Source organism: Pagrus pagrus, assembly GCF_965226575.1.
Source record: "Pagrus pagrus genome assembly, chromosome: 24".
Taxonomy (NCBI): domain Eukaryota; kingdom Metazoa; phylum Chordata; class Actinopteri; order Spariformes; family Sparidae; genus Pagrus; species Pagrus pagrus.
Genome location: NC_140206.1, coordinates 20,268,652 through 20,292,257, shown reverse-complemented (window position 1 = coordinate 20,292,257; position 23,606 = coordinate 20,268,652). Strand labels below are relative to the sequence as shown.

Genomic DNA, 23,606 nt, shown 5'->3' with positions numbered 1-23,606 from the left:
CAGTGTTTTCTGTCGGAAAGCTTCCTTTGGTGTGGACTTTGGGCTGCAGACATTTACGTGCACATAAAGAGCTACATAACACACTAAAGGAAAGAGTAAACCCAAAAGGCTTAATTTACCTCTTTAAAGGGAAATCAGATGATGTAAAGCATTACCTCGGTTCACAAAGACAAAGAGGATATACAGGTCATATATGATGATAACACTTGCACACACCATTTGTGTTTTATCATTCCACCTTATCTCTTCTCACAATGATGGTTTGGTGGTGCTGACATGTGGCTTGATGGTTCTCCTCCATGTATAGATGTTCACTTCTAACTCTGGTCTCTGTGTCATGCAGCATCTCTCCGTGCAGAACTGAATCACCTCCATGCTACAGCCATAGAGCATCTGAAGCAGATCCACCTTAAAGAAAACACTGCCGCCAAAAGAGACCTTGAGAACGCAATGGAGCACAGCCACAAGCAGGTGACTGTGGTGAACAAAGTGTCTCTGTCTGTTTTCTTGTGTTTCCATGTGACCTGGTTAACATCCTGCTTATTTTTCTCTGTTAATGTGCTCACTCTTCATATATTTTTTCTAGGAACAAGAGCTCCTGGCTCGTATCTCAGACCTGCAAGCAGAGCTGTGTTCCCGTAGCAACCGCATCACCGACCTGGACCATGAGATCCACTCCCTGAACGAGACCATTGACACACTGACCAGAGAACTGGAGCACAAGGGGAAAGAGGTGCTGCGGGTCCGCAGTGAAGCGAACCATCAGATAAGGTAAGAAACAGCAGGCGGCTAGAAGACAAACACTCATTTCACATTTAATTCTCTAAACTCTGTGTGGAATCATGTTTTTTATATAAAAAGTGCCCTGGGTGAATGTTACTGGATTACATTTTATTCTGTCCTCAGTGTGTGTCTTTACACAAATTGACAGATAGCGAACAAGCTCCAAGAGAAACTCAGAGGCGGGAATAAATTTGAATGGCCTTTACTGAGGTCTTTGTTCTCATGAAACCATTTTTTGTAAAACTGAAATGATACAAAAAAATAATTACCAATTACTGTATTGTCACTAAAATAACATAAAATTCACAGAAATGATAATGCGAATAGCTGTAGTTGTAGTCTACTGTTAATTTAGCATTAGCACAATTTACATGTAAAGAAAGTAAACATTTATGCAATATTTCAAAATGTACTACAGGAATCTGTGTAAAAACAGAATTAACTGAAAATGTGAACACAACTCACAAGCGATAATTTCCTAGGCACAAACAGCGGGAGGAAAAGAGATGATAGCTGGAGCTGCAAGCAGACCACATGGCATGTAGAAGCTATGCTTTTCCTGATCAGACTCTGCACACTGTCATGTGACTAAATCTACCTTTCAAAATAAAAGCTTGAATTAAACACAAGGTAATGAGCTACTCTTGAATGCCAATGGGCGGAGAAAAGTAATACAAATACAGGCCAAGCTTACATAGAACATGACACATTTCACAAAAAGGCAGGGAGGTATATGATGTTGACAGTATTAAATTAAACATTAAAATAAACATATACAGATAGGTGGGACAACATCACACATCATGACCACTCGGAACAACACACTTAGTGATTATTGGAACCCAATAATCACTAAGTGTGTTGTTGTCCTCACCTGTCTGATGACATCCTGTAAAGTATAATCAGTCCAGTCAGCCTCTCTGTGTGCTCCTTAAAGTTTTTAAAAGTTTTTTAAAGCTTTAATGAAAGCTGGGAAACTTAAACATATTCACAGTTGCTTCTTTAACTCCACTAATGCAGTGCCAGTTACTTCTCTTCTACACACAAGAAGATATAACAACTGGGCTCCTATTAGAGCTGCAACCATTAATCAAGTAGTTGTCAACTATTCAATTATTTGCCAGCTACTGTATTTTGATAATCGATTAAGGGGCACTATGTAGTTTTGGAGAAGAAATTCAACCTAGAATGAATAAGTGAATAATCAAGCTGTTCTCTGTTCACTGTGTTAACCTTTCCTGCTCGGCTCCCAGACCGTAGTCGGGAAGTGCAGGGAAGTCCCTTTTCCTCCTGGGCTGAAGCTGGTTAGCTTCAGGGTTAACACCCTTCAATTTGCTTACCAATCAGCAGTTGGTAAGCAATAGGAGAGACGTTACGTGATCTGGTGAAGCTTGTGCGTTTATTTGGCCACACACTGAACTGTACATTCACTGCTGAACACTGTATGTTCACGGTTAAACTCTTTCTCTGCTCCAATCATGTCTGCTCCAACTTCACCTGCTGCTCACCCTCTTCACTCTTTTCATTACACACACAGACTCTACGCACACATGAACTGCTCCATCTCTTAAAGGGACCACACCACTCTTATAACACTACCCCCACTCTGGATGGCAATTGTTAACAATTCCACTCCTGCATAGTAACATACATCAACATGCGTCTTCACGTACAGAACATACACGTATACAGTCCTCATTTTCATTCATTCCATTTGAGAGGATTCGGTTTAACCAGTAGATTTAAAGTTGGGCGATAGCAAAAAGTGCAGCTTCTAAGTGCAATGTTATGATGTAGCAGTCCATTTGTTTTAGTGCACACATATTACAGTGGAGCATTAAAAACCCTGAAAAGCCACTAATAACACCCATATACAGGCTATAACTTGTTCCGAGCTCTAGATTGGCAAGCAGGAGCATTATAAACTGACATCTCTATATTTACTCAAGATTTTACCTTAAACAGAAAAACACCACAAATACATATTTAGTCACAGTGCATCTGGTCATCAAACCACTACTCAAGGTTTTTTTTTTATTATTTATTTTCAACCCTGAAAATGGTCCATTAAACTCTGGAACAGTCCATAAACTGTTGAACTCAGTGAGCCACCCACTCACCATACCTGGCGGGTGATCTTCGCTGGCGGCTAGGTCTCTGACAGCGATGGCTCTGATAATGTTTCCCTGCCACATCACCCCCACTATCCTGAGGGTCCCCAGGAGCAGCAGATGAAGAAAGGTGCAGGGGCATGAAGCGGCAGCTGCAGGAATGTCCACTGCTGGATCTGTCGAGGTGCAGCTGGCGGCTTCCTCAGTGTCAGTATTGGAGAACAGCTGGGACAGACCCAGGTCTGTAGGATCCACGTCCAGGGCTGGGGGTGACACCTCCACTGGCGTCAAGCTTCGAGCCTGCTCCATGGCCCAGGCGTTATCCAGCGTGTCGCGACAGCGATAGGGCTTGAGCTGGTCGTGGTGGACCATTTTCACCTTGGTCTCTGGGGCTTTCTGGATGTGATATACCAGATCGTCCAGATGTCCCAGGACGAAGTATAGTCCTTCATATGACGGGAGGAGCTTCCTGACCTTGTTCTTGACTTTCTGTGTGCCTTTGATGAGGTACCACACAGCATCACCAATCTGATACTGTGTGCGTCAGCAGTTTTTGTCATATTGTCTCTTTGCACGTTTCACAGACTCACCGAGAGTGTCTCTGGTGGTTTGGTCCGTCAGCTCCAGGCACTCTCAGAGATATCGGACATACTATCGGCTTAAGGGGCTGTGTCAGGGTCCAGAGGTAGGCCAGCTACCAGGTCCACTGGCTCACTCACTCCTCGGCCAAACATCATGAAGTTGGAGTGAAACCAGCTGCACTGTCTTTTGTCGCTCTGTAGGCCATTACAGGGGATCATGAGGTCCCAGTCCCAGTGGCAACGTTTGGCTGTTGTAGCTAGAATCTTTTGCAGGGTGGCATTGAATCTTTTGACCTTGCCATCAGACTGAGGTCGGAAGGGTGTGGTGTGCGTTTTCTTGATACCAAACAGCGTCTGTGACGCTCCATAATGGCACACCCAATCTGAGGCCAGCACTTCAGCCACAGTTACAGCTTGCTCATTGGGTAGGGGGAAAGCTTCCACCCATTTTGTGAAATAGTCTTGTATCACAAGCACATTACAGTTGTTGCACTCTGTCTCGGTCAGCTGCCCCATGATGTCCAAGGCGATGCGCTCCATAGGGGCTCCCACTCGAACAGTACCCATGGGGGCTTGTGGTGTCTTACGGGGCCTGGCTTTGGATGCACAGCTGGTACAGTTGCCACACCAGAGGGCGATGTCCTCTCATATTTGGTACCAGAAGTAATGGGTTTGCAGTCGGGCCACAGTGCGCTCCACACCAAAATGTCCACCTACTTGCCCTTCATGGATTTGTCTCATAACATCAGGCCAGAAGGCATGAGGCAGCACAACTTGTGGATTAAACTGGATGTCATCCAGGCAGTAGAACCGCTTAACTAGTATTTCATCATGGATGTAGAGCAGCTTCCACTGGCTCCAGTATGTCTTTGTTGCTGGACTGCATGGGGAGACTGTAACCCACGGGGAGGCGCTCTCCATGTGCTGATAGGTGCAATATGGATCGGCTTTCTGGGCCTGTTGCAGCTCCTCTTGGGACCAGCCGCAAAACAGTTCAGTGTTGTGGGGGTTAGTCAGGTAGATTCTCTCAGGGGGCTTCAAGTTGCCCATGTCATCGGGCGAGGCTTTGTCTACACCCACTAGACCCACTGCTGTGGACGCCTCAGCATCATCCGTTTGATGTCAGAGTCCAACTTGCACTGCACAGCCTGGTGACTGATGTTCACTGAATGAAGGCAGGGGCCTGGCAGCTTACATGGACAGGACTGGTGGCAGAGTGATGGATGATCTCGAAGTTGTACTCACCAAGTCTCTCAAGCCACCTGGCGAGCTGTCCCTCAGCTCAGATGAAGGGCTGTCCCAGGAGGTACTGCTGAATATGTGATATGAACTCCACCATGGCCAGCAGTTCTCGCCGTGTGGTGCAGTAATTCTGTTCAGTCTTAGACAGTTTGCGTCTCCCATAAGCCAGCTCCCTGCCCTGCTGAATTTGTGAGAGGACGGCACCAATGCCAACATCGCTTGCGTCGGTTCCCAGTATCATGTTGCCTTGGCCAACTGGATAACCCAAGACTGGTGCGGTGGTTAGCAGGCACTTGAGTTCGTTGAACGCCGCCTGACATTCCTCCATCCACTGAAACCCGGCATGTTTCGTTGTCAGGGCATGGAGGGGCTTGGTTATCGCAGCAAAGTCTCTTACAAACCGGCAATAGTATGATGCAAGGTCGATGAATCGGCGGACCTCCTGGAGTGATGTTGGTGTCGGCCATTCCTACACCTTTTGGACTTTGCTGGGGTTGGTGGCCCCACAGTCCTCCGAGACTATGTCGCCTAGGTAGGCTACTTGGAAGAGGCAGCACTTACCAGGTTTCAGTTTCAGGTTGGCCTAGTGGAGTTGGTTGTAAACCTGGCCCAGCCACTCCAGCATCTCTGGCACATCCCTGCCCAACAAAATGATGTCGTCGAAGTAGACCAGGCAGGTCTCCCACTGCATGCCAGCCAAAACACGGTCAATCAGTCGCTGGAATGTCGCAGGAGCATTGCACAGTCTGAACGGCATGACATTCCACTGGAACAGTCCATTTCTTGTGCAGAAGGCCGCTGCTTTGCGTGCGCTGGGAGTCAGTTCGATTTGCCAGTAGCCGGAGGCGAGGTCCAGCATGCTGAACCATTTGGCGGTGGAGAGAGTGTCCAAGGTGTCTTGGATGCAGGGAAATGGGTATGCGTCTTTAATGCTGCCGTCGTTCAGGGCTCTATAGTCTATGCAGAGGCGGTACGTCCCATCCTTTGTACGTACCATCACTATAGGCGATGCCCAGCTGCTGTGGCTGCTTCCAAGCTATGTTTTATCTGTTGGTCAACATCCGGCAGCATCCAGCATGGTGGCTGCTTGACTGGGATGCCTGGCCGGGTTATGATGTCATGCTGCACCAGGCTGGTTGGCCGAGGTCACTGGGACCAGTAGAGAACACACAGCAGCTGTGCTAGCTGGAGCTGCTCCTCTGTTTCAAGCTCAGTGGAGCTCTGGGCATTGAGCTCCTGCAGGTGCTGGGGGACAGTGGGGGAACTGGTGATAATCTGTTCTGGCTGGGCTGTGGACTTCTGGCGGACTGCAGGCTTGGGCAGTGTGGAGGATGGCCCCCTTTTTGATGGTTACGGCAGTGTTTCCAGGATTGAAGATGCAGAGAGGCACAGTTTTAAAGGGCTGAGCCTTTACCAGGACTCGGGGACCAGCACTTTGTTTTTCTTGATGAAGCCTTTGGTGGGGCTCAGCATCACCCCCCTTTAACTGGTTACCTTAGATGGGTGGACCTCGTACCAGATACTCCTGTCCAGCCTCCAGCACCACTGTCCGGGCTACTCTCACAACATGTGCCTTTGGTTTGCTTCTTGAGTGAAAATACGGCACTTCCTCACCAAACAGTACAATGCGGTGGTTTCCAAAATCAAGGTATGCTTGGGCTTGGGTCAGGAATGGGTGGCCTAGCAGAGTCTCCTCACCAGCTATGTCAACAACCAGGCAATGGACGCTCACCTGGCAGTTTTAAATAGCGTTGTAGTGGCGCAGAGGCAACACACTTTTCCATGCCCCACTGTCGAAAACAGCGCACACTTCCAGTTCATGCACGAGCATGTTAATACTCATTTCTTGACCTTGATCTTAAAGGTGAAGCACAGCAGGCTCTGGGGTTTCAGAGGAGGCTGTCAAAGCTTGGGCTCTGATGGTTTTCTTTGGTGAGGGGCAGTTTCTCCTTATGTGACAAAGTCCCGAGCAGTTATGACAACAGATCTCCCAATTAACGTCCTTGTGGCCTCTCCATTTATGCGGTGTGAATGCTGTAGCAGTCTCTTCTTCCTTCTCGGTTCCTTCTCTGATGACAGCAGCACGAGGCCTTCACTCAGTCATACTGTGTGCCCCTGAGTGCATGAGGCTGGTAACATATGACGCTGCTCGTTTGATGGTTTCATGGTGGCGGGCGATGTCATAGGCTTGGGCTAGTGTGTGGGGCCGCTGTTCTAACAGTTTCTGTACAATGTCTGCATCTTGTACAACGTTAGTGAAAACTTCAACACCTATGGCATCCTGCTCAGTCTCAGTCCTGTCGCTGTAGGCTGCTGACACTTTCCCATATATGTCATCTCTTAAAACATGAAGAGCCTCACCCACTTTGCGGACATGCTGTCTCAGTTCAATAGACACTACAGCTGCATGCTCTGAAGAAGGGCCATATGCAGTCTCCATCTCCTCCACTAGGCAGCTGTAATCCCACTGTGAGGACAGGGGATTTCTGTGGATGATTGCCCCTACTGTACCCACCAGGCAGAACTTTAATTGGACAGCCATAGTCTGTTCTGACCTGTAATTAGCTTTAGCACAGCTCTCAAGCCTGTGCAGAAACTCTTTCTATGGGGTGGTGCCATCGTACTGACCAGGACGTAAGGTGGGGAATCGTTCTCTGTGGTCGTAGTCTTCCTCACTGTCAGACCAAAACTGGAACTGGGCACGGTGGAGCTGGCGTGCACGTGATTTGGGCCGCTCACATTTGGGGGGAGAGTCCATTAACTGTATAATAATTTTATTTATAGAGCAATTTCCATCAAAGTGCTGTACAGTTACAAAATATTTAAAAACATATAGAAACATACACAGCAATAAAACACACAATTCAAACAAGAATGAAAGAAAAGGCAAAACACCTAGGACTCATATGTGACAGTATACAAGTGGGTCTTAAGCTTGGCTTTAAAGACCTCAACTGAACATGACTGCCTGATGTCCAGAGGAAGACTGTTCCACAGAGTAGGTGCACGGAAGGAAAAAGCCCGCTCACTGGCTGTTTTTTTATTTACCTTTGGGACACTCAGACAACCACTCGCCTGGGAGCGCAAAGGCCGTACAGGTACATAGGTGTTGACAAGGTCTGACAGATAGAACAGCACCTTGAAGTCGGCTCTGACCCAAACAGGGAGCCAATGAAGAGAGGCCAACACAGGGCTAATATGTTCATATCGTGACAGTCCGTTCAGCATACCGGCTGCTGCATTTTGGACCAACTGAGTGTTGGACCCGTTTAGTTATCACACAGTGAACACCATCAGATCGACACCCCCCCGCTCCCCGCCGCCGGCTTATCCGTTCACACTGGTTCGGTTCGCCAATACTGTGCCTCTGATACCTCCGGAGGAGCGTCAGAGGCGGAGGTAAATTTCACCCCTCGTCACATCTGAAACTTTCACACAGGGGTGGATGCGGAGAATTGGCGCAGGATCCCCGCATGCAAACGGCAGTGTGAATGGGGCTACTAATAATGAAAGTGAAAAATGAAAATGAAGTGAAAGTCCTGCCCTGCCTCTCACGCCCCCCCTAACACATCACCGGGGCGTGCCCCACCATTTGAGAAGTACTGCAGTAAAGTGATCAAACCGGTGGCATAACTTTGCCGGTCCAATAGCTATCATTTCGGTCTTAGCTGCATTATGCAGCATAAAGTTTGTTAGTTGTAAGTTTATCACAACTGAGTTAAGTTTATAAGAGCGAGACCCATTTTCTGCAACAACTGGCATATATATTTGCAAATCATTGGCATAACAGTGAAAAACAATTCCAAAAGAACGCATAATCAGACAGAATAATAAATCGTTTACCACTTTTGTGAGTGCTGTTTCTGTAGAGTGATTAGCACGAAAGGCAGACTGTAGTGGCTCAAATAGATCATTCCAAGACAGGAACTGTAAAAGTTGGTGTGAGACCACTTTCTCAAAGACTTTGGATAAAAAAGCTAGATTTGAGACTGGTCTATAATTTGCTAAGAAGTTTGCATCAAGATTTGGTTTCTTTAATAAGGGTTTAACCACAGCAGTCTTAAAACATGACGGAAACACTCGAGAGAGATTAAGGATATCTAAAATATATAAACCTAGCGTTGGCCAAAGCTTCTTTACAACCCATGCCAGGAGAGGATCAAGTGAGCAGGTTGTGCTTCTTGCAGCCATTGCGATCTTAGTTCGAGCGGCCAAGGAGGTAGGTTCAAAAATGAAGAGACCAGAGAGTTTATAGTTCAGACAACAGAGTCTGATCCCCCAGCAAAAGTCTGGGTTACTGATGTCCTCCACTCTACTATTAAAATATTCCGTAAAATCCTGTGCTGAGAGGTCAGTTCTGATGACTAGCTGTCGATCTTGCGTCAACTTAGAAACAGTGTCAAATAACAGCTTTGGGTTGTGCTTGTTATTCAAAATCAGATTAGAATAGTAGGCTGCCTTTGCGGCAGACATTCTGGACTGGTAAGTGGTAAGGCTGTCTTGCCATGTTTGATAATGACCCTCCAGTCTGGAATGATGCCACTGGCGTTCCTGTTTTCTGACGCTTTTTCTGAAACTTAACAAGTCCTCGTTAAGCCAGGGCATGGGATTTTTCTGAGAGCACTTCCGAGACTTTGCTGGAGCCACCAAATCCAACAATCCCTGGAGTGCACTATTAAAGTTTTCAGTAACAATGTCCACTGAGAGGGATTGGGTGAAGACTGAGTTAACTGTCGACGGCAGTCTAAGGTTAAGATCATTCAGGGCCCCAGGTCCTATATAACGAGACAACCTCATATTTGGGGATGTTTTTTTTAGAGGAAAATAGATTAGGGATCATAATATCAAAAAGTAACACTGAGTGATCTAAAATTGGCAAGACAGAAAATTCATTCATTGACATAGACAACCCATAGCCTAGAAACAGATCGAATGTGTGTCCATGCTGATGTGTTGGTCCAGAAACAAACTGTATGAGATCAAAAGACTCGATAACATTTAAAAAGTCTTTAACCAGAGGCTTGTCGTTACAACAAATGTGAACATTGAAGTCACCAACGATCAGTATCTTCTCGTAATGTAAAATAAATCTGGATAAAAAGTCAGCAAATTCCGGGACGAACTGATCGTTGTACTTCGGTGAACAGTAAATCGCAGCAATTAGAACAACAGATGGTATGTTTATCGTGAAAAGCTGCAACTCAAAACTAGTGAAATGATCACAATATGAAATTAATTTGCATTTAAAACTATTATTAAAAAATTAGGCAATTCCCCCACCTCTACCAGTCAGCCTAGGAGAGCTGAAAAAGCTACAGTCAGGAGGACAAAGTTCCAGCAGGGGTGCAACTTTCCAATCACGCAACCACGTCAGTTATAAACATTAAATCTAAGGCATGAGAGTTACAGAGGTCACGAAGGACAAAAGTTTTGTTGGATAGTTACCGGGCGTTTAGGAGAGCCATCTTGATTTTGGCCTCTTCATCAGCCAATCGTTGGGTGCTGTTGGGAATGGATCGTAGGGCAGGTCTGGTTATTAGGAATTAATAATTATTGAAAATAATTATTAAAATTAATAAAATAAAAATTAATAAAATTAATCTTCAAATTGTTAAAAATGGGGCACCACCCTGAAATCAGGGACCAATAACCAGACCAAAATTTGTCTCAAAAGAAGGGTTCACTTTAAATGTAAATATTTGTAAAATTTTTACAATTAAAGGAACAGTGAAGGAAATGAATCCGAGCACTGACCATCACAACCAATAAATGTTACAAAACATATGCACAAAATAATCACAGAAAACTGCTATGTACAATATGATAGAATTTATTATTGTTAGCGAATTGATTAAATCAATAATACTTTCAATAAACACACGTCAATTACTCCACCAAAGCAGCTAGACTATGAAACTAAACTAAGACAAACTCAAGCACAAATAACAATTTCTTGGAGAAGTCACGCGTGGATACGAATTCAAAAGGACAATAGATTTTGCTGAATCATATGTCTGGTATTCCAAAAATGGTGCACGTGAATACGTCACCTAAAGCTAGTCAAATGAACGAACGTGCAAGATTTGAACAACGGCAATGGTTACACCACCGTTGGCCTCGTGTGCACTTTGATTGCACACGAGAGGAATTTGTAGGGAAAGTGACCTACGGTCCCACAAAAGGTGGACGTGCTACCACGAGGCTTCTGTCTCTTAAGTCATAAAAGGGAGATATCAGGCGACACACGTATCTTATGTTATAGCGAGGTCATTAACCATAAGTCTCCAACAGGTCGCTCATAAGATTACGTGTATGCGTGCGTAACCCCTAATGTGTGTGTGTGTACATGTGGGTTAGTTAAAGAGAGGGAGAGAGAGAGAGCAAGACAAAGACAAAGGGCCAACGCCCTTAGCGGTGGCTAGGCTAACACTCTTGCTCCACGGCGTGGAGGGGCTCAAATCAACTCGAGAACTCACAGAGAACAATGTAGCTCACAAGCTTACAATACACGCTAACTTCCAGTATCTGCCCAGACACTAATTAAGCCTCACTTGTAGTCGTGTCTTCCTTAATCCAGCTCGCTTTCCTCGGCGTGGATTAAAGGTGGGTTGCAGTTTCTGCGTTGGCTATTAAGACAGCATAGTCGACGGGCAATAAGAAAACGGGCAAAAGCGGGCGTTTTCTGAGGAAAAATAAAAGTATCCTCCTTCTGCAGGCAGGTAAAGAGAGGCTGGTTGCACAGCATCTTTTCTGGATCTGGGGCGTGTTTGGTGAACATGGCGCAGTTTTGGCTCGTCCGGCGAGAGGAAAGACTGCGGCCTAGGCGGGAAAGATAAGTCCAGACATCTGTAGGCCCCCTTCTGAGTAATAGTTGCGTAGCGAAAGTCGATGCTTCCTGCAACTCGTAACTCTGGGACTGCTAAGACTACTAAGACTGCAAAAGACTACAAAAAAACTGAGTTGAAAAGAGTCTGCCGCTGTATTTATCTCCTCCGGTGTCGGCGGATGTGATGCGTTCAGGTGCGCACGCAGACAATGGGAGATGGGAGTTTCCAACCTGGGGGCTGTGACAAGCAGGCGCCACCTACAGGACATAAGGGTCATTGCACTTTCCTTTGTTTACCAGCCTTTTATAGTGCAAGGAAAGCTGCGTTTAAGCACTGAGCTGCACGCGGGCCAATCCGATGTCAGAACCATGTGGACGGTCCCAACAGTGCAATCCAGCCAACGCAGGTTTTCAACATGTATGGTGGGGCATGTGGAAAAAGGGGGATAACAGGAGACGGGTGTGCTCTGGATGAAACTCCCCATGTAGGCAGGGGAAAAGGGGTTTGTCATGGTAGCAGCTGGTGGCATAGCCGCGTTGTGCAGCTTTAATGGCTGGGCATGAGTTTGGTGCTTGCTAACTAGGGCTGAATGGGCTTGTGGTGTTTCACTCCCAGCCTCATGTTAACTGGCTCTTCTTCACAGAGGAAGGGGTTCGAATGTCCACATTTTTAATTTCTTTCACTCATATTGTCCGTTTTTATTCCCACTTGACTTTCTTTTACTGCAGTCAACATCATGAATGGGTTGGAATAGCTACTTACTTTCCCGAAAATGTTCTGTGTGTTCTCGGCAACAGGAGGTTGGTTAGCGGCTGCCATTTTAGCTTTAGCTTGTCGGCCAGGTGAACCGTTGGCTAACTGTCCCAGTTTATTTCACCTGTCTGATGCTCACCACTGCTGTTCTGTTTAATGTGAGAAGGTCCCGTCGTGGTCGCCAATGTTGACCTTTTTCAGTCATTATAACAGAGAGTTTGTTGATTTAGTTTGTTTAGACAGAAAGAAATCAGCCAATGAAGATATGTCTATTCTCATTAACATTTCTGCCCAAAAACTACATTAAATTAGGTAAACTAAATTAAGTTACATTACCTTTATATTAGCTTATCTTGTCTTTACATGAGCTTATGTTGTCTTTATATTAGGTCATGTTTAGGGCTGCACCTACCGACTATATTTTTGATTAATTGATTAATCCATCAATACATTTTTGGATCATTCTAATTATTATTTTTTTAATACTCAATTAATATAACAACAAAGACAAAGTGACAAAGTATGCACAGCATATTCCAGAAAAAAATTGCCAAGTCTTAACTGGTAATCTGTGTAATCCTAATATATAGTACGTTTGGTGGGGACAAAAAGTAAACAGGACTTAATTTTGAAGAAACGCAGCCCGACGTCGTGTTGCGGTGGCCAATCACATAAACTGGCAATCAGGAGGGCAAATTATTTAGTGTGAATAAATACTACAGTGGGAACACAACGGACATTTCTATGGCTAGTGTTTAAAACACAGCAATGATCTGCCTCATCCTGGTTGTTTACTGTTATTTTTAATCCATCAATGAGGACAAACAATCACTAGTAGGACCAAGCATGCTAGTAGCATAACAACATAGCAGCTTAGTCTTTCGACAAACTGATCGGGACGGTTCCCAACATGTCTCACACATGGATCCAATGTGAATCTAGCCGCCCAGGATGCTTCCACTTCAAGTGCTCGAGCATGGCGGTAGTACTGATTACATCCTCGACGCACGTTATGTAAATCGATGTATTTATTTAAGCAATTATGTCTTCTAGGTCGACACGTCACACTGGCCCTAGTCATGTTGTCTTTACATTAGGTTATGCTATCTGTAAACTGGTTATGTTGTCAGAATCAGAATCAGAAATTCTTTATTGATCCCCGGCGTGAAATTGCTTACAGCTGTAAGCTGCCCCATGTATAGGTCTTAAAAAATAAGCAGAAAAATTCAAACAATAAATAAGCAATAATAAAAATAGAAATTGTACATCTATATATACAGTGTAATATATACATATATTTACATTGGCTGAATTTATCTTAACATAAGGTTATGTTGTCTTAACATTGGCTTAATTTATCTTAATATAAGGTTATGTTATCTTTACATTAGGTTATGTTGTCTTTACATAAAGTTATGTTGCCTTTACATGAGGTTATGTTGTTTTTACATTATCTTATCTTTTAGGTTATGTTGTCTTTACATTAGGTTATGCTATCTTTACATTAGGTTATGTTGTCTTTCCATTAGCTTAGCTGATTTTTACATGAAGTTATGTTGCCTTTACATTAGGTTACGTCGTCTTTCTATTATATTACGTTGTCTTTATATTATATTATGTTGTCTTTACATTCGTTAATGTTATCTTTACATTGGGTTATATTATCTTTACATTAGGTTATGTTGCCTTTACCTTAGGTTATGTTATTTTTACATGAGGTTATATTCTCTTTACATTAGCTTGTGTTGTCTTTACATTAGGTTATGTTGTCTTTATATTATCTCATATTGTCTAGCATTAGGTTACGTTGTCTTTATATTATACTATGTTGTCTTTACATGAGATCATCTTGTCTTTACATTAGATTATATTGTCTTTACATTATCTTATTATAGCTTTACATAAGGTTAAATTGCCTTTACATTAGATTAGGTTATCTTTACATTAGGTTATGTTGCCTTTACATTAAGTTAAGTTGCCTTTATATTATATTACGTTGTCTTTATATTATATTATTTTGTCTTTACATTAGGTTATGCTGTCTTTACATTAGGTTATGTTATCTTAAAGTGTAACTAAACCCCTAGGTTTTGGTTGAGGTGCATCTGGGCTGGAAATTCAAAAAATGCCTTGATTGTGGGCGGGGCTCCAGGAGCAGTTAAGACACATCCAGTCACTCTGTGCAGCCTCCAACAGAGCCCCCCCCCCACAACACTACACTCACACATGCAAAAACACACACAGAGGGGCGGGGCGAACAGTGGTGGCTCGTGATGTAAGCTGCCTCCAAAACTCATTGGCCTCCATCTCAGTCAATAGCAAAATTCGATTGTAATAGCCAGGTTTCAACCCATAGAGGGCAGTCACTCTTACATTTTTACAACAAAATACACCAAATTGAAATACTTTGACTAAAATGTCAAGAGTTGGACCAGAATACATCAACAACACTACTTCATACCCAAATACATTTGTTTTCAGCAGAAAAAAGTGGTTTGGGGGTTTACTTACACTTTAACATTAGGTTATGTTGCCTTGACATTAAGTTAAGTTGCCTTTATATTATGTTATGTTGTCTTTACATCAAGTTATGCTGTCTTTACATTCATTAATGTTATCTTTACATTGGGTTATGTTACCTTTACATTAGATTATGTTGCCTTTACCTTAGGTTATGTTGTTTTTACATTCGGTTATATTAGCTTGTGTTGTCTTTACATTAAGTTATGTTATCTTTACATTAGGTTATGTTGTCTTTACCTCAGGTTATGTTGTTTTTATATGAGGTTACACCGATCAGCTACAACATTAAAACCACTGACAGGTGACTTGAATAACATTGATCATCTCATCACAATGCAATGTTCTGCTGGGAAACCTTGGGTGCTGGCATTCATGTGAATGCCACTTGACACGCACCACCCATCCAAACACTGTTGTGGACCAAGTACACCCCCTCATCGCAACAACACTACCCAATGGCGGTGGCCCCCCAGCAGGACAATGTGCCCTGACACACCGCAAACACTACTCAGGAACAGCTCGAGGAACACAATAAAGGGCCCAAGGTATTGACCTGGCCTCCATATTCCCCAGATCCCAATCTGATTGAGCATCTGTAAGACATGCTGGAGCAGGTCTGATCCATGGAGGCCCCACCCCCCCCAACATACATGACCCAGAGGATCCACTATAAAATGCCTTGGTGCCAGACACCCTCAGAGGTCTTAAGTCAATGTCTTGACAGGTCAGAGCTGTTTTGACTGCACAAGGGGAACCTTCACAATATTAGGCAGGTGGTCATAATGTTATGCCTGATCGGTGTATATTGTCTTTACGTGTGGTCTGGTGTAATGTTGCATCATGGTTTATTGATGAGTGTTGTCTGTCTCTGCTGCAGGGCCCATGAACAAGACCTTTCAAAGAGACATGAGAGAGACCTGGGGGAGCTGACTGTGGTCCATCACAGGGAAACACAAATCATGCTGGCTGACTTCAACAAGGCCCAGGAGGTCCTCAAAGACAAGATCTCTGCTCTACAAATATTGTAAGTCACACAAATGTTAGATGAAGTCTCTTATGCTGCGCCTTTGAGCTGCTGCTGTTAGAGCATTCCTAACAAAGTCTTATAGTCACCTCTTTTTCATGTCTGCTGGTAAAAATAATTGCTTTTGGCTTTGTAACACACTTTGGAATAATCTTATCTACCTTGTTACATACCTTCCTACTTTTCTTCCATATGTCCTATCTGTATCCAGGTTGGAGGGGACAGAGGAAAAGTTAAGAAACAGAGAAAGCCGACCAGAAGACCTGCATATCATCGCAGAGCTCAGAGAGATGGTGACCGAGAGAGAAGCTCTGGTCAAGAAGCTGGTTGTGAGTAGACTGTCATGGCTGTCATGTGGTAGTGTTTTCCAATCACTCAAATCACACTTATCACCAGCTGACATCACAACTGTTGCTGGTACATTTGGTCTGGAGTTGGCACTGTAATTCCAATAAATATGCACAGCAGTGTCAGTGTCATCAGAAGACTCACCACTCTGTACGTTAAAACCCTGTTCCAATGTTATCTTGATTCTTTCTCTCTCCATGCAGCCACATGTTAAGCATGCAGGGAGTGACAGTTTGATACTCTAAAGGAGGGACATGTCTTCTCTTCTGTAGGATGACAAGAAGTTCTACCAGTTGGAGTTGGTCAACAGAGAGACGGGCTTTAACAAGGTCTTCAATTCCAGTGCCAACGTTGGTGTAATCAACCCTCTTATTAAGGTGAGAGCTGTCATACCTAGCAGCCCGTGTTAGTGTAAGTGGCATGGACATAGAGGTTCATGTGGGTGTTTGTGTCATCATCAGCCCCCCTGAGCTGAGTGGCCTTAATACAACAACACTCCAACAGGTGACATCACCAAATCCAACCACAGATGTAGGAGAGGACTGTGTTTTCAGGGTGATGAGTACAGACCAGGACCAGATCAGTTTGTTGTGCTTGACACAATGTGAATGCTCTCCATTGTGCCCTGAACACCACACTTGTAGTTCAGAAGGATTTGGATTTTTGTATTATTAAAGTGTAACTAAACCCCTAGGTTTTGGCTGAGGTGCATCTGGGCTGGAAATTCAAAAGATGCCTTGATTGTGGGCGTGGCTCCAGGAGCAGTTAAGACAGGTCCAGACACTCTGTGCAGCAGTTTAGTTACACTTTAAGAAGCAAATCGTTTGGATTTGGCAAACACACACTACACACAAGAGAAGTTAAATCCACACACAGAACACCAGAACACATCTTTGTACAGTAAAACAAAACAGACGATTAAATGAACAGTTGTTTTTTTTTGTTTGTTTTTTTCAAAAAGTAAAACTCAGTCACCGTCTCCTCCTTCCATGCTGATGTAAAGTCAGGTGAAGTCTCGTAGTCCACAAAACATTTCTGGAGCTTCACAGTAAAACACAGTTGCAGCAGAGACTTGATTTAAAATGGAAAAACAACCAAAGAAACATCAGATGTCTCCATACAGCTCGTACATCACAGTCTGCAGAAGAGAAAGAGATCACAAACTGATCTTTTCTAGTGTTTTAGTGAAAGTGTTAGTGTTTACCCCATCTGAAATTGGTGCATGAGCTCGACCGCACTTCACTTCAATTCAAAATAATACACACACACACACACACACACACACACACACACACACACACACACACACAACCCTCTAATGTACCAAGGCAGACACTGCATGCAGTTTGACAAAATTATCTATCTTCATATACAGTTGTTTATTAAAGTAATTGATAATTAATAAAGATAACAATAAAGGTAGCTCTCAAAATAATTGATCTACATTGTATATTTTTCTGTATTATATTGAAATTGATCTACAGTAAAGCTGCAACCATGCAGGACAACCAGACCATACTGTACTGTATTTATTTTGTTTCCTCTTTAACGATCAATCTTATACTGATTTAATTCTATCCTTGAATCCTGCCTATTGTTTGAACACTATGAATCACCACAGCACTAAATCACCCTCTCTTCTTGAGAACCTGCTGCATGTGTGAACATTACACAGCATCTCACATTGTGAGTTTGTCAGTTTGTCAGTAGGACTGATCTGTGTGTAGCAAGCTGCTCATCCTCCTTGTGTGTCTGCACAGCTGTCAGACCTGCTCTTTGATCCCAGGAGCCACTCCTGAACAATAATTCTTGATTTCACTTTCCTCCTCCTCCTGCTGTTGTTTCTCACTCACACTTCTGAGCTCCTATCTTCAGGATTAGAACCTTTGTGACTTTAGCAGCTCACGGTGCTAGTTTCAAGAAAGTGTGGTAGACAGCAGCACACCTTCCGTCCATCAGCACGTCCACATTTTATTTGTGTATATTGATTTTTGCGAGATGCTTTGTCCACCTCTACTTCAAGGAATTAATCTAAACAAACTCCACTGTTCTCAGTGTTCTGTTTCACTCCTGTGTTCCTCCCCAGTCTGCTCTCCCTCCAAACCTACACGGCTTCTCCTTCATCCACCCTGTTCACAGTGTTCTTCCAGCCCATCAGCTATTTTCAATTTTATGTTGTAACAACGGTGGGCGTATGGTCTTGTGAGGTTTAAGCACAAAAACACTCGGTTAGGGTTTTGAAAACATCACGTTTTTGCTTAAAATACTAAAATAGCTTTAAAAACACCTGTTTTTTGTCACCACAAAATATTGTCCCGAGATCTCCTTAAAAATATCCATCTGTGCTCTGCTCCACGCCTCCAAATGTTGAAACACAGTCTTGAACTGAACATACTTTACCACTCATCAGTGTGGATGCTCACATCATTATCATTATAGTGATCATTCGTTACAGTAATTGCTGTCGGTGTGGACGGCTCTTAAAGGATAACTACCGTTTTTTACAACCTGGACCTTATTTCTAGCAAAATATATGATCATTTACTCACCCAGATAACTTTGGTGTCATTTGAAGTCGTTCGGACGAAATTAGATCCGGTGTAGCGCCGATAAATCCATATAATGCGAGTGACGGGGCACCGAAGCGCAGCCTTCATGAGCATTATCTGCCACGAAACTAGTTCATTTCACCAATATTTTGTTACGATATGCTAGTGCTATTCCCCTCTGAGTCTGGGCTCGTCTATTGTCAACATCCGGGGTCTGTAGGTTGACCTACTACCTCTGACCTGGAGGATGTCGTCTCTGAGCTTGCGCGCGCACCCACGACGGCCCGGCTTGTTTACCTGTAGCTGCTACTGCTAGTTTGACCCCGGATGTTGATAACAGACAAGCCCGGACTCAGAGGGGAATAGCACGAGCGTATCATGACAAAATATTGGTGAAATGAACTAGTTTCGTGACAGATAATGCGTTATATAGAGGCTGTGTGTCGCTGCCCCGTCACTCGCATTATATGGATATATCGGCGCTACACCGGATCTAATTTCGTCCGAACGACTTCAAATGACACCAAAGTTATCTGGGTGAGTAAATGATCATATATTTTGCTAGAAATAAGGTCCAGGTTGTAAAAAACGGTAGTTATCCTTTAACAAGAGAACTGCCTTTGCCAGCTCCAGTATTCTTCATGTTGATTTGGAGGATGGTTTGCCTCTCCCTTCAGTGCTCAGCTGATGTGTTTCAGTATAAAATGGATGCGGTCCTCTAACATGGAATCACCTCCCCCGACCCTGCCTTTCTATGTTTGTCTGTAGTTAAAAACAGGCAGCCAATCAGGTCACCGCTTCACCAGCATTCCTAGTCAGTCAGTTCTCCGATTTGTCAGCCCTCCCACCATGTGTCGTGAAGGAGAGGAAGCGGAGGGACAGGAGGTGGAGGAGGTAGGACCAGGAGGCCACTGTGTGCCTCCTCACTCCCCCCTCCAGAGGTCCCTCCCCAGACCTAGGAAAGCCCTGTCACTGTTCAGCCCTCTTCCTCTTTCTCCTCTTCCTCAGCATCCTCCTCCTCCTTCTCCTCATCCTCCACATCATCCCATGCCAAGCCTTGCTTTTCCTCATGCTCCTCATCCTCAGGAAGCCCTGGTGCAGCATCAGGGCCTACAGAGCATTAGGAGGTGAGAACTCTGTGACGTCCTGCCACTGATGCCCTCACTTCGTTGTCACTGACCTTTATTCAGGGAGTGATGTTTGCTGCCCTCACTGTCTCTATCTCTCACCTCACTTCTTAGTTTTCCTCCCTTTTATCCTCACCCCTCTCCCTCAGACCTGAAGTTTAAAAGGGCCCTCTGTCAAAACTTTAGATGTCAGGTTCATCCTTTATTTGCTCATAAGGTGGACAGGACAGTATCAGTCGATATTAATAGACAGCAGGTACATGAGAGAATGGTAAAATCAACAAAGCACCAGTCTTCGTCAGTCAGGATTAATGCCTGACAAGGCGTCCATTATCAGTAGGCCAGAACCATCTGATATCTCTGTGGAGTCCATGAATTCCTGATAATTGAGGGCATTACCCCACTTATACCATGGTCACTTTTCCAAAGATAAAAAAAGACCATTCATTTATATTTTCTAGGTTTTGGGATCAAAATCTGAAGTTTTGCACAAGCAATAACACCCTTTCCCTGGCAACACCAGAGGGTTTAACTTATAGTCTGAACAATCATTACCATCCCATAAGTGTCTGACATGTTAACACTGTTCATTGCTGAGACACAACTGAGCTTTAACTTGACAACAGGAGACAAACTAGTCTGCTCAGCTAAATGAACCCTAAGCTTGGCTGTTGTCCAGAAAGCTTATGTTATGCTAGCAAGATTCAAAGTCCATAAGATTGTGTAGGGTTGACAAACACAAACATAATTTGACAAAATCTTAAACAGCAAAACTAACTAGCTCGCCAGCCATGTCACTGTCCCCAAATTAAAATCAAGATTTCATAAACAAATGATAGTCCACATGTACTGTCGGCCGTGGCCTGAAGTGGAGAGTTGAATAGTGAATGTGATGTGGGACAGTGGAAGTGGAGTGCCATCACACCTCAAAACCTGTTGAGGAACGAAAGTGTACAATAATAACACAGACACCGATGTGTTTCTTCGCGACGTATCTCTTTACTGACAACCAGGAAGAGTATTACACGCACAGCCTTGTGGGAGCTAAGCCTCCTGGGACTAGTAGTCCTACTACTACTACACCTCCCCCTTATAGCTAAACTCTATCTTCATTCAAATAAACTGTTGTGCAACTTCTCTGTGTTTTTCTTTATGAACTAAAACTGAAACACAGCATCATTTTACCAACATTTTAACCTTAGCATACTTTTGTGTTTTAACTCTAGACTTATGAACTAAAACTGAAACACAGTATCATTTATCAACATTTTAACTTTTCATTGTCCACTTAATTCACAAGTCCAGTTTGTCAGGCGGCTTTACCACCCGACCAACTCTTGTAACAGTCCCTGTAGGTCGGAGGTGACTTCTGTTTCTCCTGAGGAGACCCCTGTCAGTCTCTACCATATAAGACCTCGGAGTGTTGGCTACTCACTGTCTTTTTTCCACAAGTCCTTGATGGTCCGTACAGTGCGCTCCGCCTCCCCGTTCGCTTGAGGGTAGCGGGGGCCGCTTGTGGTATGTACGAAATTGTTCTCTTTTGCAAACTCTCTGAGCACTGCTGATGAAAACTGAGGCCCGTTGTCTGATATGACAAACTCTGCAGTCCCGTGCCTTGCTAAGACCTCTTTAATAGCCCTGATTGTCACCTCAGCCGAAGTGCTTTTGAGCTCTGCAATCTCAATGTATCTTGAGAAATAGTCTATGATCAATAGGTAATCTCTCTTGGACCACTCAAATAGATCCATACCCACTTTCTGCCAAGGGCGGTCCGGCAAGGGAGTGGGCACCAGCGGTTCTTTGAGCTGCACTCTGTGTTTTTGACATAGTTCACACCTTTCCACCATTTGTCCTATCTGGGCAGAAATGCCAGGCCACCAGTGAGACAGTGTTCTGTCACTTTTGTGCACACTTTATCTTCTTTCTGTGCCTTTTTGATCTCCTCCAGCCTTTTCTCTGTAACTGGGAAAGAAGACAGTACACAGTCCACCAAAACCTCAACGTCTTTCTCCAGCTGTAGATCTCCTGCTGTAGGCGGACCCTCCAGGGGAGCTCTGGAAAGGGCATCTGCTGTGATGAGTTGCTTCCCTGGAACATGGACGATGGTGTAGTAGAACCGCAGCAGCCGCAGACGAAATCTCAGGATTCCGCGGCGGGAGGTCGTCTAACCCTCTTGTGCTCAACAGTGGAACCAATGGCTTATGATCTGTCTGTAGTGTGAAATGTAGCCCTAACAGGTAAGCTGTGAGTCTCTCACACGCCCATGTAGTTGCCAACGCCTCTTTTTCTATTTGGGCGTAGCGCTTCTCTGTGTCTGTTAATCCGCTAGAAATGTATGTCACTGGTCGCCATGAGCCGTCAGGCTGTTGCTGGGTGAGAACGGCTCCTAAGCCATATGACGATGCATCTGCAGCAACCTTTGTCTCAGCAGTGTTGGAATACTGGGCTAACACGTCTGGAGAGCTCAGTATTTGTTTCAATCTCCGAAAGGCTGTTTCCTGGGGCTCTGCCCATATCCATTCATTCCTCTCTTTCTGCAGTTCTTTTAGCGGTGTGGTTATTGTGGCTAGCTGGGGCAAGAATTTGGCAAGGTAATTTGCCATGCCCATGAGGCGTCGCACGTCCTCCACGCATGTGGGCTGTGGCAACTGCTGAATAGCCTTGACTTTATTTGGGTCAGGCTCGATGCCCTTTGCAGAGACTTTGTGGCCCACAAACATGACTTCTTCTCTTGCAAATTCACATTTTTCATTCAGAGTGAGACCCTCCTGTCGTATCTTCTTAAGCACGCGGTGCAATCTTTGGATGTGCTCCTGCCTGTCCCTGCCATACACGAGGACGTCGTCCGCATGACAGAGCACTCCATCGCAGTTTGGTGAAAACTTTGGTATTCTTCATCATAGCCAGTGTTTGGTCCACAGCTGGGAGAATGTGACGTTCTCTTTTCACGACCGAATTCAGGGGTGTGAGATCCACACAGATCCTTGGTGGTTTCTTTCCTGGTTTCGGAACGAGAACCATTCCTGAACACCATTCTGTCGGCTCCGTGACCTTAGAGATAACTCCCATGTGTTCCATTCTGTTCAACTCTGCCTGTACTGCATCTCTGAGGGGCAAGGGGACCCTTCTGGGTGCGGAGAGAGCAACTGGTGTGGCACCTTGGTCTAGCTGTATGTGGTAAGGCTCTTTTAATTTGCCTAGTCCTTGGAAAACATCTGGATAGGCTGCTCTAAAGTCTGCCTCTGTTTCCATGACAGCATCTACTCTCTCTACAAGCTTTAAGGCTATTAAAGCTGGTCTACTTAGAAGTGCATGTTCTCGTCCTGACACTATGTAGATATATTGAGAGGTGGTGCGCCCTTTTGCTGCCATGTTTGCTTTGAAGCAGCCTTTTACCTTAAGTGGATATCCACCTGGCCCTACCAGTCTCTTTTTAGGCTCCTGCAGTTTCCCGTCTCTCTCTAGGTTGTACAGTCTCTCAGGTATTGATGTTACATCTGCCCCACAGTCTAGTTTAAACTCAACATTCTCCCCATTTAGCTGGATTCTTTCCATCCATGGTTCTGAGGTTTCAGTTCCTATGTCTCCTAGAAAATAATAATCATCAGTGTCTGAGTTGCCCTGAATCTCTGTGACTTCGCGCAGACCTACTGCATCCCCAGTGAGACATACTGCAGCAAAATGTCCTTTTTTCCTGCATTTCGGACATTCTGCCTCTCTCGCCGGGCAGTCTTTCCA

At 44.4% G+C, this 23,606-nt stretch overlaps 1 protein-coding gene across 3 annotated transcripts in view; it reads left to right on the top strand.

Annotated features, from left to right (window-relative positions):
- LOC311253604 (protein FAM184A-like) overlaps window positions 1-23,606 on the top strand; it is a 200,268-nt gene that overhangs the window by 161,068 nt on the left and 15,594 nt on the right. For 2 of the 3 annotated variants that reach the window (XR_014621718.1, XM_084347698.1), the window contains exons 18-22: window positions 344-471; window positions 587-771; window positions 15,698-15,844; window positions 16,056-16,173; window positions 16,465-16,569. Coding sequence is in view for 2 of the 3 variants with exons in the window: in XM_084347698.1 (XP_084203824.1) it covers window positions 344-471; window positions 587-771; window positions 15,698-15,844; window positions 16,056-16,173; window positions 16,465-16,569 (683 nt within the window). In the remaining variant the exon portion in view is untranslated. Of the gene's footprint in view, window positions 1-343; window positions 472-586; window positions 772-15,697; window positions 15,845-16,055; window positions 16,174-16,464; window positions 16,570-19,749; window positions 19,869-23,606 lie in introns of all 3 variants that reach the window. The other variant, XM_084347699.1, reaches the window with a different exon arrangement.